The following is a 20,586-nucleotide window of genomic DNA, read 5'->3' on the forward strand; positions in this document are numbered from 1 at the left end:
TGATATATATCTGTAACTTCTGGGTATATATTCGGGAAGAAAGGTGAGCAGAGAATATACAAAGATAACGCACACAAATGTAGCCACAAATTCAGGACCATTTTATTAGTCTTTTATGTTAAAAATTACATAAAAAAGCAATTACGGCAGCTCAAGGTTCGATGTACCTAAATTATATCACAAAATATGAAGTAATGTAAAAGCGCGAGCAATATTTACAAAGTGACATCAGGAATTGTAGCATCCTAGTCCTTCCTTCTATCATAATGCAGATTATCGCCCGCAAAATAAAAAAGCTCATTAAGAATCCCCTGTAACTTTTATCGCAAGTTTTATAAGAGAATTGCGAAAGATAAATAAAATTTTTTGTAACGCACAAGTTTTTAATTTGAACGGAGATGTGAGAATCGACTGGTGCAACAATTTATTTATAACAATTATATGAAAACAGTAATAATGGATATACTGTACTGTGTTAAAATTAAGAACCGAGTGGACTGTAGAAAAGAGCGATGGCCGGGTCCTCGCATTCGGAAGTGATCAAGACATCTCGAAATTTGTCAAGAATTTGTAACAACTGCGACCTGCGAATATTTTCTAGATACATAATCTCTTCTAGATGATGGCCACCATTAAAATAGCCAAGGCGACACAATCTATCGAGTAGCTTTCTATCATCAGAAGGAATATCGTAATCTTCCGATTGATAATCGTACAGCCCATCCTCCTTATCCGTCAGCGACAATTCCTCTTTGATTTCGGTAGGTGTGCCTTTTGGCGTATCATTTAAACTCCATGTGCTTTCGCTCTTCTCTATTGCGTCCGTATCGTGTGTGTCTTGATCTTTTATATCCTAAAATCGAGAAATATTGGGAGAATGTTAAATATCAAATTTAAAAACATATTTTGCAATATATATTGTAATTAGAAATGATTTCTAAATTGAAGGATACTTTTTGAAGAATTCTTTTCCTTAAATTTCTTACATAGAACATAAAGAATAAATTTCCATTAATTTTTCATATAGTATCTTTTATGCTCTCAGAGATATTAATAAAAAATCATAATTGTGACTTACCACTGATAAACGTCCATGCACTGTTGGCATATATTGCACGTATGTATGTAATTGTAAAAGTAAGTGATTCCTCAATAGCCATATAATTATTTTTACTAATTGCGTCTGCTGCTGTGGTTGGCTCAGAGGATTTAGTTTTTGGCTAATGGAAGTTGGTAAAGAGAAATCACTAATCACCTGAAGAAGAATATATTCACGTAAGAGTCTTAGAAATCGTTTATGAAAGTTTTTTATAATTAATACAAATATCGGCTTTAATATAATCATAAGATTAATATTTATATTATGAACATAAATATATTGGTAATATTATATATATTTTTAATTATTTCACATATACATAAGATATATAATGGAAAAAATTATACATACTTGAAGTAAGCACACTCCTGGAAATTGTTCAGAGAAAGAGTCTAACAATTGGTTGGTCAAAATAGCATCAGGAGAAACAACATAAACATTGCTTTCACAAAGTGGGTATATTATCGTTGCTTTTGCCCAATAAACTAAATGGCCAGTTAGCTGGAATACTTGTGCAAGTGTTAGATCCGAATCTGCCGCTAATGTCTGTAAACTTTTCAGTGGATTGTAAATCTGAATCAAACGTTTGAGTGCTGGTGAACAGTCTATTTGCAGAGAATCCAATAAGTCCAATGGCTCGATTAATAAAAGTATGCCATGGTAAGGTCTTAAGCTGTTCAAGCATCTATAAAATATAGACTTGTAAGACTTGGTCAAGACTTGAATCTCTGTTGGTCAAGACATAAATCTTTTTTAGTCAAGACTCAAACTTTACAAAACTTTACTAAACATTCAACTTTATAAACATGTTTATATGAATACAAAGTGTAATTAAATAAAGTAATTAAATACTTGAGATTGAATAGACGATAAAGCCTTTTATAAGTTAAAAGTAAATTTTACTTGTTTAAATAAATTCTATATATTCCGTTTCAGAATTTCATAATTATCAATACTGTTGTATGACAAACCTGTCTATAATTTCAGGATCAATCAGCAAGCCTTTTTTGTGAGATTGGTGAACCTTTTGAGGAAGACAGAAGCGCACTTGGATCCATTTGTTAATCATAATATTGACTATGCCTGAAGTGCTGAGATTACTGAATACAAACTTCAAACCACGTGCAAGTGAACTTCTTTGAAGTATTAATTCATATGGTGATTCATCACAATCACTTTCACCTTCAGATCTAAAAATATAATGTTTTCTTATAATATCATAAGAACTCTTCAGTAAGAGGATATCATTTTATTTACCTTCCAGCAACTTCATCATGGGTAGATACCATCATCTTTATTTCTTCTGTTAGAAAACCACATCTCTTCTCTTCATGTCTCAATGCTATGCCTAATCTAAATATGTAATACTATTTTTATGCCTCAAAAGCAATTTCTATCTGTAGAAATTATATTACCTTTTGCTTAAATCATAGTAGCATCTTACTATGGAATGACTGGCTTGTGCTTGCAATGCAAACACTATATTGAATAGCATAGAGGAATTGACTTCTTTTAAACCACGAGATGGAACCAAAGTTGGATGTCCAACAAAGCGAACATCATTTACTTTCAATTCAAATTTTTGCTCACATAATTCTGGTTTAACAGCAAATAAAGTAGATAATACTCCATCTGTTAGGCCTGTCAAATTTCCATTGCTTATGTTTGATGTCGGGAAGGGTAAAGACTGTTGAGTAAAAGAGAATTATTTGGATTGCATTAGAATTTACCAAATTATTAATGTATAAACAATAAAATATCATATTCACAAGTAAATAATATTGGTCTTAGACAGTTAAAATACTATCTAAGCAAGTGTTTGTTATATAAATTTTTCAAAGTGTTTGTTATATAAATTTTTTACAAATAAGTGTAATTATAATTTGTATAAAATTAAATCTTATAACATTTAAAATATATTTTAAACAAAGATCACCTGCAACAAGTCCTCAGTATTAGTTAGAGAATAAGGATTTTTTCGTCTAGTATATTGGCTCGGGTCTCTTACATGATTTGTCATGTGCGGGTACCGAAATAACAGCCTGTCACCCTTGCTATCACTTTTTACCAAAATTATACTTAGTGGATTGATCTCCATGTTTATTTAGTAATTGTCATCTGATTTCTAATTCTTAGGTTAGATTTGTTCGTTTTTGTTGCACTTTGCACTATCTGCACTTTTCGCGAAATATCTTTTACGCATGCACGTCAAAAACTACATGTTTTGGCGCTTTATTCAAATCATGCATTTAGTATTAAAAACATCTATTGATATTAAATATATATATTCACTCAATAATTGATATTTCAAATATGAAGGTATATTAAAAGAAACGCTCAAATATGTCGACCTATTTTCGATGTAAATCGAGCACAGTAAAGCTGCAAAATTTGATAAATGATCTCTTTGTATGAAATAGAACATTGTATTACATTAAAACATTTATATTTATTTTATTATATTTTTAGTCATTATATAACAAAAATTGTCTTATTAATATTAAATTTGTCATACTAAAATTAAGTACATATATGAGAATAGATCAGGTTCTAATTTCAAGATAATTCGAATATAATACTAATATTATAATTTTAATATAACATTTATTTGTTTCGCAAGATCTTTCTAAACATTTCTGGATGCATGAATTGTCTGCAATGTATTTAAGTACTATTTTTGAAAGTGACTAATGGTACTCGAACAATTATGTTTAAAAAATAAACGCTTGTATCTCTAGTTTACGAATCAATTTGTTGATTTTAACATATAAATTAAAAGACTTTTTTACGAAATTTGTTAACATTTGCTATTTTCTCTAATTGCATGCAGTTAGATAAAAATAAGTGTTATTAATATTTTCGCTCTAATTAGAAAATGATAAATGATTTTCTTAAGACTATCCACGATATTTAGAACGTGCAGTCTCCCATCGGTGTTTAGCCTTTTAAAGATTTGATAAATCTGTGGTGGTCATTGGAAGCAAAAATCCAATTCTATTTTTACAGGGCGTTTAAAGATTTAGGAATATACCAAAAAGGATATACATACATGTATTATTGACAATCGAGAATTTAAGAAGAAACTATAAAACATAGATTAGAAGTTGATTGTACTATATATATAAGTGCAATGAAAACTTTGACAAAAAATTTACTACATTTACAACGAGGTAGTTAACTGTTCAAATATATTGAAATATATATTACATACTTTGTAAATCTTAGCTATTATTATATATATATAATAATTTTTATGTATTCTTTTTTTTTAGGCAATTATAAATTTATCTATTTTTCTGCTGGTTTGAAATATCAATTGTATTCAGTTACATTGTCATTACATATAACATCGTAATATATTTAATATTTTCTTTCTTTACTAAGAAGGAATAAGACTCAATTATTTCTTCTTTTGTATCGTTATTGGTAATTTTATAAATTGATTCTTCATAAATTTCAGAGAAATCATCATTTAATAAAAGGATTTCGCATAACAACGATATAATCTTCTCTCTTTTTTAAGAATAAATGAAGAAATTAATACAACTAATATTCTTCACTTTAAGATCCATTTTCCAAAGTTACGAAAAATGCGTTATTAAATCGCTGTCGTACTTTAAGTAGTAAGGTCACGTCTTAATACTTAACATCACCTTGCTATTTAGGACTCAGCTCACCGATTACGTATTATCGTTGTATATTGTATTTATCGTACAATATTTCGTAAAATATCATACAATTTACAATATTTCTAATAAAAAAATCTTCGAGCCTGTAGGGATAAACCCTCGCGATGTTAATACTGATATTAACCTGCCGCTGAAAGCATTTCAATTTCTATCGAGGCTGGATGGCACCGACGCCGCTTGTATCGTGCTAATGTTCATGCCGGGTGGCCAGGCACTCTTATCCTTCATTTTGCTGTCTGTACTGCTGCCGCTCTTCGGGGTAACCTTTGTGACTTCGAGTTTACCAGAGTCACGATTCTTGTAATACAATATGCCAGCCGCGCCGCCCATTCCTATTCCGCCGAGTATCATTAGCCACTTTATAAAGCTACAAATCAATATACAATGTTAAAATTTATTCGTTATAGCTTAATCTTAACGAAGTAATCGATCGATTTGCAATTAGCGAATCAATATCATTTGATTGATCGATTCATCTGTATTAGTAATAAGCTAATAACAAACATTTGATTTGATTAATTTGATTTGATCACTCACTTGACAGCCATTATTGCCTTGAACACCACCTTCACTTTATTGACGAATTGGTCATCGAGAAGTATCCCTTCTTCTACCCAGAACAGAGGCAGTAACGCTTCCGGGAAGTTCTTCATCAGCTTGAATTTCGGCACTGGGTGTATGAACATATTGAACTGCAGCCTCTTGTGTGCGCTTATCGGGGTAGCTGTCATCGGCTCGAAATCCATATCGATCTCATGATCTTTCTGCAAAAATCAAAACAGTTTATTTAAAATAATAATCATACTTCTTGTTATATTTATTTAATTGTAATTATATATTATATTTATTTCATATAATAAATTCGATAAGAATGATGCAATTGTTATATTTCTGATATTCTTTTATAACATATATATATTTTAAAAAATTTTTTACGTTACCTGGTTAGGATGCAAGCCATCTACCATCTGCAACCACTTCTCCTCAGAATCGTAAAAGTGCGGTAGAGAACCAATAATGGGAACCCCTAGGCACTTCGTCATGTCGTAGAGATTCCTTGTTAGACAGGTTTCCGGTGTCGGACAGAAACACTTCTCCATCTCGTTTTTACTCGTATCACCAAGATTCGCAGTATAACGAAGAGTGTTGACACCTACGAATTTGAAAATTTCATAAAATATGTAACATAAGAAAACTGAGTGACAATAAATATGTTTTTACATAATTGCATAATTATTCTGCATACAAATAATATCAAAAAGTAGAAAAACACTAGTAAGAACGATACAAATTTATTTAAAAAGTGTTATATTCAATATGATTTGCTTTAATTTTATTCTATACATAAGTATATTTTAAATCTCAAAATATACTATTAAAAACAGTGAGAATAGTGTTAAGTTTGATCATTCGCTCTAATTATAATTGTTATAGATATATTTAGAGAGATGTATCTTATATAATTATATAGAATATATATTTTACATAATTTCGCTTTGAATTTTTCAAGATATATGTACCTTTGACTTTAGTGCGATGACTGTAATGCGCGCTAAGACTCCGACAGATTTCATAGCCGAATGAGACGATGTCGTCGTCCGGTCCAAATAGAGGTGGGAAGATCGTCGAGTCGGTACCGTTGAAAGCGTTGCAGTGATCCTCTGGCCAGATGTCTAGCGCGGGCTTACCGTTAAACTCCAAGACACGACCGACGTCTTTGAAATTCTTGATGCCGCGCAGGACTCGCATACGTTCTGGCACGATGGTGCCGTTTTTCTGCAGAAATAATCGATTTAATTCATGCTACAAGGCGAGCCATTCCATTCTTTCTTCTCGCGTTACTTCGTGCTGCATTTTTCGTACGCGTAATGCAAAGAAGAAATCGTGCAGTCTTCTCTCGTTTGCGGCAAAATTGCGTTTATATGCAGCGTAATTATAGCTTGTGATTAATTCTATGCGTGATACGTTGCTTCTTTGACATGTACGATAAGCAACATATTAACTCGAATGTATAATTTTTAAAGATTCACGGAATACTTAAAAGTGCGTATTAGAATACTTGAAAAATAATTAATCAACTATAGAATCAATGGTCGGAAATAGTTATCGGGATTTGAATCTGCTTGGCATTGTGAAGACACACACCCCACCGAAGAGGGAAAACTTGTAGCGATTTTCACCGTCCGGCATCAAGTCCTTCGCCTCCGTCTTCAATACGTTGCACACCGCCGTGCCGGCGAAGTCCGTCACCGTGCAGTCGACCGGCAAACCGTCAAAGAGTATATCCTTCGCCTTGGCCTTCACGAATATCGAATCCGGGTTATGGAAGATGCTGTTTACTGCCTTTCCTGAGAGCATCATATGCGTTAAGGCGAAATTTTCGCCCTGAGTCGTGAGGATGATGAATTTAACTTTCGTCGTGATTAAAAACTAATCGTCAAACTTTGTCGAACGAACACAGTGTCGATGAAGGCGATCCCTCGATCGTGAGGCGTCATGAGTAATTCACACCATCGTCCGAGATGCACCCCTACACATGCCTACGCTACAGGGAAAATCATATCTCGCGTTCTACTTTAAAGGTTCCATCATGTGTTATAGTCCGCGCCGTGACCCTGTGAGATACGACTGATACGATTGCGGCCATAATCGATATGTGACATTGAACGAAATAATGAAATCGAATAAATATGGATAGCTGAAGCCAGACGGGGCCAATGAATAAATCTGATTGAATGTTTGATTGAGGAGGATTAATCGAATTAATGTGGAAATGACGCGACTAAGTGCATTTTGCTTGAAGGAAAAGGAATTCTAATTCTTAAGAACCACTAATTTCACTTTTAAAATTTTGTTGATCGAAGGAAGGAGAATTTCTGGTTTTAAATAATTGAATTTGGCCTTTAAAATTCTTCTAAGTCTTATTCTAAGATCCTCTTCGGTTCTCTTCGCTCTTCAGCTAAAATGACAAGGACACTGCACCGTGAGTTTTGTACATACCGACCACCCCGACAGCAGCGGGCTTGTCCCTGAGAGTAGCCATCACCATGCCGAGGATCATAAGATGAGGGAACACCATGTCCTCGTCTCCTGTCAGACCGTTACTCTTCTTCTTGTTAAAATACCACTCCGATTTCAAGCTATATTCTACGCTGTCATCGTCTTCCCGATCTATGAGGTCCACCTTCATTTTGTATTCACTGAAAGGGACACGGAATATTTCAGATTCGATATCGGAAACCAAGACAGATTTGAACAATTCATATTAGATGGAAATCAAGACCAAGAGGAATCAGAGCGACACTTTCAGAGAAGTAATGGATAATCGAGTATATAATAAAAAAAAAATATTTCTTCTCCAACGGAAAGAAATTTAATTTCGAATTATTTTTCTAGAATCTTTGATTGCAAATTTTCTGATAATTCCTTAGAGCGTTTAAAAAATTCTCTATGTTTCATATATGTTATTGAATTGACATCGCAGTATATCGAATTGAGCTTTAACATTCGTCCTGATTGTGAAAGCAACTCACTCATAAAAGAACGGCCCTATTTCGTTCAGTTTCGGCTTGCCACCTTGCATGATTTCATCGGCGTTGGTTACATTAAATAGGTAGACCTTGAAGTCCAACGGTAGCGGGAAACTCGTCCACATCCCGCGAATTTCGCTGCCCGGCTTTAACGCGATTGCCTGCAAACATCGAATTTTGTTAATTCAACATTTCAGCGTGATGGGAGGAATTCAATTTATGATAAATTATCAATCGCGATAAATAGAATTTCATTTACATATGAGAAAGTCATGGAAAAATTTCGTGTAATCTGCATTTCGTAAAAGTATAGTTTAAAATGGTTTGAAGATGACTTTTACAGCTTCACGACTGAAAAAAGAATCTCGTGACGTGAAACTTGTAGTTTAGCAGTTAAAATAAATCTCTTGCAATTGCCCGAAAATTTTGCAAATTCGATGTGATGTTCTCGTTAATTTTACTCCGTGAAGACGAATTAAACGAATATCTGCTGGTAGTCTCGCTGACCGTCGCTGTTTTCGTTATTCTGTCCGTTGAACAATGAGAAAGAGAGAGAGAGAGATTACATTAATTACTTGCTGTTTTTCCCTTGCGTGTCGCAGATATCGGGGTCTAAATTAGAAACAGCCAAAACAATATATTATAACGTATAGTTCACAATAAAGTTCAAGGCTTTCGCGGTATAGTTTTGCAGAATGACTCGAATGTTTCACGATATTCAGCTATAACAACCAATTACATCAGGCGCGTGTGCAGGATTATTTCCTAGAAGCGACATACTGAGATTTCCCCCCTGTGACGAAGAGTTCAATTGCGTCGAAGCTTATTAAAATTACATCTTGCTTATTAAAATTACATCTTGCGTTCCAAGAAGTTCAAAGCTATCTCGCCGGATTTTATAAAAGTATCAACAGTATGACAGGTAAAAATGTAATAACCAACAGGAAAGCTGCACAGAGTCGCAATTAGACGGATCGTCAGTCCGTCGATGCACATATAATTTTTATAAAATTCATACATATATTTTTATCTAAAGTCACGTTAATTGAGTCTGTCATTTAAAAAATCTCTCTTGATACAATACTGATTTAATTACGCGGCACTCAAGAATAAAGGAGAACGAGGTGGCCTATATGCGGACATTCTCATCGCAATTAAGTAATTATAGCGATGTACATATTCATGTAACAACATGTACGTATTCATGTAACAATAATATGAGATATTTCAGATTACAGACAGCTACACGAATGGAGAGAAAATAGCGTAACGTTTTACCTTCTTGATTTGCGAGCGGAGCAGCGCAGGGAACCCTACGAAACCGAAGAGAATGCCAACGACGAACATAACGCCACCACCGATTCCGAGTTTCTTTATATTCACCATCTTCACGCTCTGCGAAAACATGTAAGCACTCGGTTACGTTCGGATCATAAACGCACGATCAAGGTGGATAAGACGAGTGTCCCTAATAAACAGACAATCGCGAGGATTCACACGGTCAAATTACTAGAGACCGAATTAGTGCGCATTGCATTTTTCCCCGTGTTATAATTAACATCGGAAAACAAAACTCGGCCGATTGTGACTTACACAAAGCTTTAACAAAGTGAAACACTGTTCGATTAAAACTGAGTTGAATTGGGTTCAGCGGAATTCCGGACAAACGAGAACGACGAGTCCACTGAAAACTGCGGATTTTTACGTATTTCTGGAGAACTGAATGTATTTCGCACTATGCGGTGATCACGAATGATCAGAACCTTGTTATATCCTTCGAGGACACGAATTGCTTTGTCCAGCACTCTACCGAAGGGGACAAAGTTCAACAGCTTTGTACGCTTCATGACGTCGTGCGTGCGTCGAAATGTGTGAACAACGACGTCGAATCGCTTCGTGATTCGCGCTGTTTGCACGTCCGTCTTTGCTTCTCGATTTCGCGGCATTTCAATTCGCAACAAATTATTGCAACAATGCAAAGAAAGCCCGTGGGCGCCATGTGACATTTTTCTTGCTGATTCGTCACTCGTATAAAGAGTTTACAAGATGTCACGGTAGATATGAAAGTGTCGTTGAGAAAAAATATCGTTGATAAAATAAAACGCAGCACGAGGAGAATACGCAGATATTCGTCTACATCGAGAGCAAAGTACACAAAGCCGTTGTATGTTTTAACATCAAAATAAATAAATTTAATTACAAAAGTAAATAAATACGACGAAAATAATTTCCATTAAAATTGATCTCTTTGAATGAGATGGATTGTGGGAATTCGCGCTCTAAATATAGTTACGATAAAAATATCAAGTTATCCGAAATAATTTGCTTTATGCAATTACTCGTTTTTGTCTGTTGCGTCGGTCTCTCTATTTCTGTTCTGTGTTTATCTAAACGAGTAAATCGAGCGCGTAATCTTTTCGCTATAGTATCCACTCGGTATCGGTACTCGGTATGCGATATCTTATGCCAGCGTTCCTCATTGCGTGATTTTTTCCTTTCTCGTCGTCGTTTCTCTCTCGTCGTGGTTTTCGTAGGTGAAAAATTCCGTCGATGGAAATTAATATTTTCTCTCCGTTAAATTCACGAGAAGGAGGAGGTCACAGAGGCGATCGCGTTCAAATTTCGACTACTTAGTCGCTTCCTCACTCGTATTCCTTCACCGTATCAGCTTGCTCTCATTTCTTTCTTCCGTCGAGAAGCAAAGCGCAGAACGCGCGAAAATATTACGGATAACTCGGGTTGTCGTCAAAAGTCGCGTAAGGGAATAAGTTCGCGATTCGCGAGACAGCCGGACAGTGATCGACCTTCGCTATGTTCTACCGTCTTCGCACCTGTGTGCTCTCCTGGCCAATTTTCGCGCCACCCTCGTCGCCGTTGATCGTGCGCGGCTCGTCGCGAACGGACTGTCCATGCGATAATAACACCGATGTTTTACATCGGCTCGGCGTCGGCGTACTCCTGGCTTGCTCGGCCCCATCGTGGACTTCTGTCTTCCCTAGCTGGCCTGGCGTGGCATCTTCAGCATTGATACATGGATGCACCAATGACAAAGTGATCGAAAACGCGTAATTTACGCCAGCTCGCAAGCTACGTGACTCAGTTAAGTAATGATGTTTCTCTAACAGTGCTCGACGAAAGTCACGAAATAACGTCCAATTTTGGCCGTACGATTTTGTTGTTTTTTTGGTATGAGAGGAAGTCAATATATACATCGATAATGAAAATATAAATTAACTTTCCGAGAAGCGCAATGATGAAGCGCGATGAATACAGACTCATCTTGAAAATTTTCAAGATTTTCACAACATTCAGAACCGAATGTGGAAATATTATATGTACATTAAACATTATAGAGCACCTTAATGCATCGGTTATACGTGCACTTTCATGTTCTACATTGATTGTGAAATTTCATGAGACAATTTTTTATATGAAACTGTTAAAATTACCTAATCTCTTGTATTAAAAATCTCTTGTATTAAAATTGCGGCGGAATTAATTGGACGTTACATACATTATATACGTATTCACGAGAGCTAATAGCAAATAGCATTGATAAGTTATTGATTAGTTGATAAGTCGCGTGGATGGTTATTCAGTTTATCATAGGATCAACCATTTACAACAGCATATCGGTCGACACATTTTAATGCGTGCGCAATTGTACAGTTTACTATAGTAAACTGTAGCAGCGGAAGAAAGCCGTCGCGATTACTGAAATTTATCGCTTCTACGCGTGATGTTATTAAAACAGGCTCTTTCGGTGAATATATCGTGTCTTTAGAAAATATATATGATTTGCAATAGCTATATCTTTACGATGATTACGTTATAAGTACAATCTGCACACCCTAAATTCAATAATATAGATTACAATTACGGCAATTATTCACTGGTACACATTACTACGGTCGACTCACAAGTGCATTAATTGATCGAGGAACTGACATCAAAGTAATTAACATTGTTGTTGAAATAACGTCTAATAATAACGCATTCGCCTCGGAAAATGAGCTATCTCTACAAATATAAATTAGTCTTTAAGTTTTAGTATTTAATGTAAAAATTAATTGAAGCAAATGTGTTAGTCATATATGAGATATCCTGTATGACAAAGACAAGCCTGTCGTCCGTCATGCACACTGCATGACTGCTATATATATTTCACATTTATATCATATAATTGAAATTCTTAATTAGAAAAAAAATTCGAGACATATATATGACTTATTTATCAGGAAATTGAACAAACAAAAAACTTGAGCAAAGTTTTGTTATTTTATATATTTATGTATCTCGATGGGGCAAGTTTATTTTTCTTTCGAGTTTTAAATGTTAATATCTTTTTTAGAAAAAAATTTGACAGGCTCAATCTTGTCGTACGTAACGTCATATATACAGTCCGTATTTATAAGACTATATGTATTATTTATAAAATTTTTTTTTTTATAAAATACTATTGCAATTTGAATAAACCTATATATCGTGATACAATCGTGCTACCGAAATAAATACATTATTAAAATATCAGCCAAGGTTAATAACAATATCTTGTAAAATATTTATCCATAACATACTGTAATCAGCATCATATTATCAATGTCAGTTCTCGACAGTTCTCCAGTTCCAACGATGAACTGACAATACACCGATTGTCTTAATCGATGTTAGGTGGTACCGCACCAGGTGTGATGCTGACAGACATCTTTGGGATCGTTGAAGCACTGTTTCTTTTCTGCTTTTCACTCGGAACCGCTTGTAGCGATATGTTTGAGTTCTTGTTATTGTTCTCTTGATAGTATCTTACCCCGGCGACGGCCATCATGCCTATTCCACTCAGCATTATGAACCATATCACTATTCTATAAACACGAAAAATGCGTTAATTTGCGATTTTATTTATTAATACGAGCGTTTATATGAGAATTTTTTGTGATAAATTCTTTTTTATAAAATCGTTAGTTATTTTCATATTGTTAGTTATTATTTTTTTATAAAATTGTTAGTTTCATTTTCTTTTAAACATAAGACATCTGAATTCTTTATTTATTTATCTCAATGACAATATTTTTCGATATAAATTTTGCCTTGGCAAAACTCATTTGAATATATTGGTGATGTGTTTTTACGCAAATATTAACTTGATAATGTCGCTTACTTTGCGATTAAAATTTGCATGTACGCGACTTTCAACGGCTTTATAAGAATAGGTCCGAGTTCAAGTCCGTCTTCTACCCAGAATATCGGGAATAACACGGTTGGAAAAGACTTTATTAACTTGAGTTTCGATATGGGTTCGATCATCACGTTAAATTGAATTTTCTTATATGCTCTCAATGGAGTGCCTGTCAATGGATCGAAGTCAAAAGTCATCATATGCTTCTCCTGTGAAAGTAGCATATATGTAATTAAAACATTTTCTTAAATATAATTTTTTCATTTACTGAAAAACTAGGAAATGATGTAAATACGATATAAGTAACCAAATGTTTCGGTCTTGGCTTTGGATTTTTTTCAATAATGAACACTTTCAATATTCACAGAACACACACAAATAGCGTATGTTGCAAAACAATAAATTATAACAAATGAAAAAATGTTAATAATTGTTATAATAAATAAAAGATGTATAACAGTGTAGAATATGCATATTTTATAGCCACATAATTATGAAGACTCACCGGATCAGGTTGCAGTCCATCAATCATCTCGTAGTAAAGTGGATCGGAATTAAGTAGATGAGGTAGACTTATTTTTATAGGTACATGCATACAAGGACCCGCATCAAATATATTTTTCGGCATGCATTCGTCGGGCTTGAGACACAGGCATCTTACATCCTCATTTATGGATGGATCTCCCATATCTGCCGTGTAATGTAACGTTTTGAATCCTAAAAATTAATGAAACTTTAAACTAATTGCCTAATGAAACCGTCATATTTTATCGTGGAAGAACTTTTATTTCTAAGTATAAAAAATTAATATACATAACTTTATTTCTATTAAAATCTAAGGTACCTTTTTATTACTGAAATACTGAGTTAAAATTTAAAGTTACTAGTAACTGAATTCATTAAATATCCGATAAGACTAAATAGTAGAGTTAACTAATTATTAAATAAAATAATATTTTTTTATAATATATATTAATAATTCCGTTGATATGTTGCCGAGCATTATGCTATTGTATACTTGTATTGAAAAATGCTTTTCACACATTTGTTCGGTCACTGATACCTTTAACTTCCCCTGGTTCGACGTAGTAGGCACCTATACTTCGACAGATATCTGGAAAGTGTGCCCAAACTTGTCTATCTTTGGTAAGAAAAGGTGGGAAGATGGTCCCATCCGAACCGCGAAAATTGTTGCAAGGACTACCTGACCAAATGCTCATATCCGTCTGGTTTCCTAAGGACAAGACGCGGCCTACGTCTTTGTAATTCTTAATTCCGCGTAATACTTTTATACGATCCGCCATGTGAGTTCCGTTGCGCTGAATCGCGAGTAACAAATCCAAATTACCAAACAGATCAAAGGATATATTTAGAATATATAGACTATATTGAGATATTTTACATCTTTTTGCTGAATAAATATGCACAATATAAGAAGTAAAGAATAATTCACTTATATATATTTTTATTTTTCTATTTTAGTCGTTTTTAATTATTCAGACTTGATTTAAATGTTGTTCTTACAATGATGAAGAAATGCTCAGTTGCGCGCGAAGAAGATATATTTCAACATATCACTTACCGTAGAGAAATAACCGTATCTGTATATTAAGTCCTCTTCTCGCACTAATATATGCTCCCTTTCTCGCAGTTCGCCACAAATTGCAGATCCAGCGAAATCGGTTACATCCTTACATTCAAAACGTATACCACTGAAGAACAATTCTTTTACGCTGGTTTTGATGAATACTGATTCAGGTTTCTTGAAAACACTGTCTAATGCTTTGTCTATCAGTAACATAAGAACAGATAATTATAAATAAACGAACAAATACAAATTTTCTATTTTCACAATTTACAAAATCTTGATGGATTCTCATAACTAGTAAATTCTTTCGTTTTAAAAATTTATAAGGTATTTTAAAGCTTTTAGGTTTTTAATCAAAGTGAATTACACAATTATTAAGATTTATAGGATCTCTATTTTCCATTATCGGGCTCAAAAGCCAATCTTCAAACTTGTCAAAACTCATGGTCGCGGGAAACATTTAGATAGCAAGAATACAGATATTTCTAATGAATATCAACTAACAGTAACAGTTACTGATACAAGTACGACTTTTGACTCTTTTATTTGCAAATACACTTTCTTAGAGTTTCATATTGTACTTACTGACAATTCCCATCGCAGCTGGTTTCTCTCTTTGGGCAATGAGAATTAACGCTAACATGATAGGATGAAACGAGTAGATATCCACGGTGTCTGGCATGGCGCTCTTCTCCAGATTGAAATACCAGACTTGCTTGAGGCTATATTCGACGGTATCCTCTTCTTCTTGATCAACGATGTTCTCCTTGTCTCGATATAAGCTGGAAATGAAATTGATGTTGTGATTAATCTCTCTCGCTGATAAATTTGTGTCCGAGTGTTACTTAAAATACGATTTTCCTTTGTATTGGGAAATTCAAACTGCGTTGTCTTTAAAATGATTACGTGTCTATAAATTACTTTTGTTGCTTTTAATTTTAATTGCTTATTATTCTAATTGCTCATTAAATGAGTTATATTATCATGAGACACATCACTTACTCGTAGTGAAAAGGCCCGAGTTCTTGGATGATAGGTTTTGCTCCTGATTTGATCTCGTTGGGATTCGTTATATTAAACACATAGATATTGAAGTCCATTGGTTGTGGAAGCTTTTCCCAAAAATCGCGCATTTCTGTGCCTTTTTTCAGACTAATTTGCTGTAAATTTGAGCAATGTGTTGTTATAACGTTGAAAGAACTGTTATCTATTTCAGATTTTGAAAAATTCAAGATATTCATTTACCGATTTCACTTGCGATTTCAGTATTGCAGGAAAGCCCAAGATGTAAATAAAAAGTCCAATGGAGAACGTACAGGATCCGGCGAGTCCCAGATTCTTTATGGACACCATGTTATTAATCTGAAAAAAGCACCGAGAATAGAAATTATATTAAGTTTTTCGTTTTGAAATGTCGGAAATCGCGAAGAAAGAAAACGCAGATTTTTATAGAATCTGGCATTAAATTTCGAAAGAATTGATTCTTCTCGCCGAAACTAATCATTTTGACATTAAATCACTGACACCTTATTTTTATCAATAGCGCGTAGCACAATGTTGAGAATTTTGCCAATTGTGCGAAAGGACAGCAGTCGCCTCAAATTCGGACTATGCATCGTTTTGTTAACTCGATGCAGCATACGACGCGTGATGTTATTCTCCAGTTGTTTGGAGAGGATTTCTTGAAAACTGCCTATCCTGTGCCCGATAAAAGCCCCAGTTCCTAAAATCTACGAAGTTCTCGGTTTGAAAATTTGCCGAGTCCTCATCGCTTAAGATTGGACAAAATTTCAATTTCAAAGGTCGAGAAGATTTTCAATTTTCAGACTCCACAAAATCCTCAACTTCCGGAGAAAATGAAAGTTCTCGTTGTCCGAAATTAACAAAAGTTTGATCTAAAAAACAGATAAGATCGTCATCTCTCAAATTTGAAAAAATTTGAAAATCTTTAATTTAGGAAGTAGACATTTTCGGTGTTCTAAAATCGACCAAACTTTTAATTTTTTCTTTCTTTCTGCAACAAGCCCTCACTTTCCTTGATCTCTTCCTTTTCCTTTTTCTTTTTTATTATATTCTTCTATTTCTTCTTCTAATTCTTTTTTATTGTATGCTTCTATGAAGTATCTTTGGCACACCTGAGAAAATTCTTCCTCGAAAAGGATTATTTAATAACTGAAGGACTTGTTCCTGCGCAGACGTCTCGCTCGTCGATCTCTTCGTCGTCGGTCCTCAGCAGCCCTCACCAACTAACTATCTATTTCTCTGAGCCTGTTTTCATATTCACATGTTCTCACACACATACGCGTATCATTGTTTGTCCAATACTCGTGAATACTCGACGACATCTGTGTCTTGCGACTGCGCGATCAGAAGCTTTTGGATAGATTTATTAGACATGCGACGAAGGCATAGGTGTCTTTCTTTCCAGAAAAAGTCTTCAACCAGGTGCTGTGCAATTTCTACGTGCATCGTCTGTTCAAAATAATGTGTAGAAAACGCAAATTTGACGTAAATTTAACAAACTCTTTACTTAATTAACTAAATTCAAAGTGACGGTTGCTTAAACCTATTATAAATTTAAAAAAGCCTAGAGATATTAAGTTGAGGACGTTCAAAATTAAAAATGAAATTAAAACTGTAATATATACAAGTTAATTTTACAAGAAACTTGGTTTGTAAGCAACTTTTTTACGAATCGAGTTAGAAGCATTTTGGTAGATTTGGCAAATATTTAAATAAAATATATTAAATTTTATCATAAAAATATTGAAATTCCTTTTTCATTCTTTTTCTTATTCCATTTCTCAATATTCTTTTTCCAAGAAAAATTTAGGAGTAATATTTTTTATTACTAAAGTTTAAAAATAAAATTAAACTTTTGAAAATTCTGGACGACCTCAATCAGTTTATATCTTATGAATATTTATCAAAATTTCTTTTTTATCACGCAAACTTTTTTTTATATAATATATATTTTACATCTTATTCGCCTATCACTAATTTCATTAGATAGAAATATATAACCTATCCATCCCTATCTGACGATGTGTAATTTCATATTAATATATAGTTCAATGCATGGAGTATACAAATCCTGCTTGCAGTTTTATACTTGAAACATTTTAAACGTAACTGAATACAAAGTATTTTTTATAATTTTGAAATTATGAGAAAGTTAACAGATTGGTATTGAAGTTGAATAGAATTTGAAGAGCCAATTGAAGACGGACGCTCCAAAGCACTTCTCAAGTAAATTAGAATAACAAACAATTATAGTTACATTTAAATTTAAATTACTGTGTATACAAAAATATATAATTTTACAAAATATACAATTTTCTAAAATTAGGATAGCGTGCCTTTTAACTATAATTGAACCAATATCATATCGCAATTCGATATAAAAAATATCGGCAAGTTCGTTCGATTGAGAATGGTGGAAGTCTATTCGTACATTCGTTAGTTTGGTGTATAAAATGTGTTTTATCACTTCAACTCTGTGGCATCAGAGTGCATTTCTTTCGATCGTCACAATGTTTGTCGCCCTTAAGTCGGCGTTATAGATCCGCGCCTTTGGTGTCAAGTGTAACGCCTATCGAACGCAAAAGGCGCCGAATAATTCATTAAATATGAGCTTGCTATAGATACGCTATCCGCCCTACCCGCTACGAGCAACCCTTGCATTATTACTGGCATCTATCGTAGACGTAGTTATCATAATTGTGATTCCATTAAAACAAGTCTCTATGCACAAAGAAAACTCGCGTGTGTTCAAAGGAGAAGGTAGGAAAGCAGCCAGATAGGTAGGCAGACAAGAAGGAAGGAGAGTCGCGATCAAAGTTTCATTTGTAATTAAAAGCGCAAGAGATAATCTTAACGACCGTTGGAAATCACATACTTGTAATTGTGCGCGTGTAATTTTCAAAATATTTAATTTAATGAGTTTAGTTACATCGCACAAGAAAGATGTGTAAAAAATATATATATATAAAAATATATATATATAAATAAAAAAATATATATATATAAATAAAAATATATATATATATAAAAATATATATATATATAAATAAAAAAATATATATATAAATAAAAAATATATATATATAAATAAAAAAATGAATCTCATAAAAAAATATTGCAGCGTATAAAGAGAAAAATCAGAAAGAAAGTTATTTTTTGTAAAAATTATGTTGTGCTTTAATCAGTGGAAATCATGGAAATTGAGATTGGCTTGTGCGATGAGCTGAGAATCACTACTATGTTGGATTTAGTCATTAGAGTTCTCTAGAGAACTTCTCTGAAGAAATATCTGATGCGCACTGTCTTTCATCGGCTTCAAGATAACGCGTACAGTAATCAGATTGGAAAACGGCGAGTACTGTCCACTAAATCGACTCTAATTGAGAGAATAATTTTTCCGTAATAATTTCTTAACTCACATCAAATATGCGTCAAATATACAAGTACGCGAATTATGTAGCTTCAACATCGCACATCATATTGTAAACCCGGGGAAATTCTTCTAGATTAAACGAGCTGTTTTGACCGACGAGTAACAAAAATAGCGCATGCTCTAGATGCTCGCGTCGAATTTTCGCGCTAGCGAATAAATCGCGAATCGCAAATTAGGAAAACTTCATCTTCACAGAGAAGAAACGGTTGCGGTCCCGTGTTTTCGAGAGAAAGAAAAAATCCACGTATCTACGTCGCTAAACGTATGGATACTGAGAGCTATGATGGCGAAGAGATAGCGACTCGCCACCTGATACCGTAACGGGGTTAACGTTTCTTCCAGAGCATGCCGATTTGACAGATGACATGAACATTTTCGCGGATGACAGATGGCGAGAACGTCCACGTGTTTTCGCGTTTTATTTACGGAACGAAGCACGGAGCGAATGATGGTCGATAGCCAACGGTGGCATCACGTTCGGATTCGCACGATATGTATAGTTAACCCTTTTAGCTAACCAGGTTGCTTGTTTTCCTTGAAAACCCGTAAATTTCAATCACTAAATTACCATTAAATATATCGCAATGGCGATCGCGTTATTACAGCTGAACGCTAGAACTATTAATACCAAGCGGTGACAAATGATCGGTTTGTAATTCTTTATAAAAATTACTTAATTAATTTATGAATTTTATATAAAGATGCATTTTTATGTTTTTTATGAACGTTGAATATATAGAATTAAAAAGGATAAGGACATCTTTGTCCTCTTGCGTAACTTATTTTTTCAAAAAACCTGTCATATCAACCGCATTTCGGTGTTAAGTCGCTTCATGTACGTGTACGAATCTAACATGAAAAATGATTATCTTCGCGGATGTATCGGTGCATCAATGATCTTTAAATGAACTACGGGGATACATAGGGATCAATTAAATTTCCCATGATTCAATATTGTTCAACCGGAAGTAATGGGAAATTAGCAGTTGTTAATCCTGCTCGTTGTTAATTGAAAAAAGCTGCAACTCGCAAGCTTATAGACGAAAGT

General features: G+C 34.1%; 3 protein-coding genes across 5 annotated transcripts; all 3 read right to left on the bottom strand.

Annotated features, from left to right (window-relative positions):
• Nucleotides 1-80: 80 nt before the first annotated feature.
• Nprl3 (GATOR complex protein Nprl3) lies at nt 81-3,240 on the bottom strand. The gene is made up of 7 exons (XM_011151552.3): nt 3,036-3,240; nt 2,515-2,786; nt 2,357-2,452; nt 2,071-2,289; nt 1,451-1,784; nt 1,079-1,255; nt 81-853 (listed from the first exon to the last, which is right to left on the bottom strand). Exons 1-7 carry the CDS (start codon nt 3,195-3,197, stop codon nt 482-484), a joined length of 1,632 nt encoding a protein of 543 aa, XP_011149854.1. The 5' UTR covers nt 3,198-3,240; the 3' UTR covers nt 81-481.
• A 1,122-nt stretch (nt 3,241-4,362) lies between these two features.
• Nucleotides 4,363-12,366, bottom strand: LOC105189457 (sensory neuron membrane protein 1). Of its 3 annotated transcripts, none has more exons than XM_019844339.2 (9): nt 11,150-12,366; nt 9,597-9,713; nt 8,322-8,479; nt 7,789-7,988; nt 6,934-7,136; nt 6,309-6,564; nt 5,730-5,941; nt 5,326-5,552; nt 4,363-5,155 (listed from the first exon to the last, which is right to left on the bottom strand). In XM_019844339.2, the coding sequence occupies exons 1-9, from the start codon at nt 11,528-11,530 to the stop codon at nt 4,930-4,932; spliced, it is 1,980 nt and encodes a 659-aa protein (XP_019699898.1). In that variant the 5' UTR covers nt 11,531-12,366; the 3' UTR covers nt 4,363-4,929. The 3 variants fall into 3 exon arrangements, with proteins under 3 accessions (XP_019699898.1, XP_019699899.1, XP_011149856.2); XM_019844340.2 differs by lacking the exon at nt 11,150-12,366 and adding an exon at nt 10,658-11,132; XM_011151554.3 differs by lacking the exon at nt 11,150-12,366 and adding an exon at nt 10,082-10,642.
• Nucleotides 12,367-12,858: 492 nt separating this feature from the next.
• LOC105189477 (sensory neuron membrane protein 1-like) lies at nt 12,859-17,474 on the bottom strand. The gene is made up of 9 exons (XM_011151585.3): nt 17,218-17,474; nt 16,328-16,444; nt 16,085-16,242; nt 15,668-15,864; nt 15,077-15,282; nt 14,558-14,813; nt 14,000-14,211; nt 13,477-13,703; nt 12,859-13,180 (listed from the first exon to the last, which is right to left on the bottom strand). The coding sequence occupies exons 2-9, from the start codon at nt 16,433-16,435 to the stop codon at nt 12,976-12,978; spliced, it is 1,569 nt and encodes a 522-aa protein (XP_011149887.1). The 5' UTR covers nt 16,436-16,444; nt 17,218-17,474; the 3' UTR covers nt 12,859-12,975.
• Nucleotides 17,475-20,586: the final 3,112 nt, after the last annotated feature.

Source organism: Harpegnathos saltator, unplaced genomic scaffold (genome assembly GCF_003227715.2).
Source record: "Harpegnathos saltator strain DR-91 unplaced genomic scaffold, Hsal_v8.6 scaffold15, whole genome shotgun sequence".
Lineage (NCBI taxonomy): Eukaryota > Metazoa > Arthropoda > Insecta > Hymenoptera > Formicidae > Harpegnathos > Harpegnathos saltator.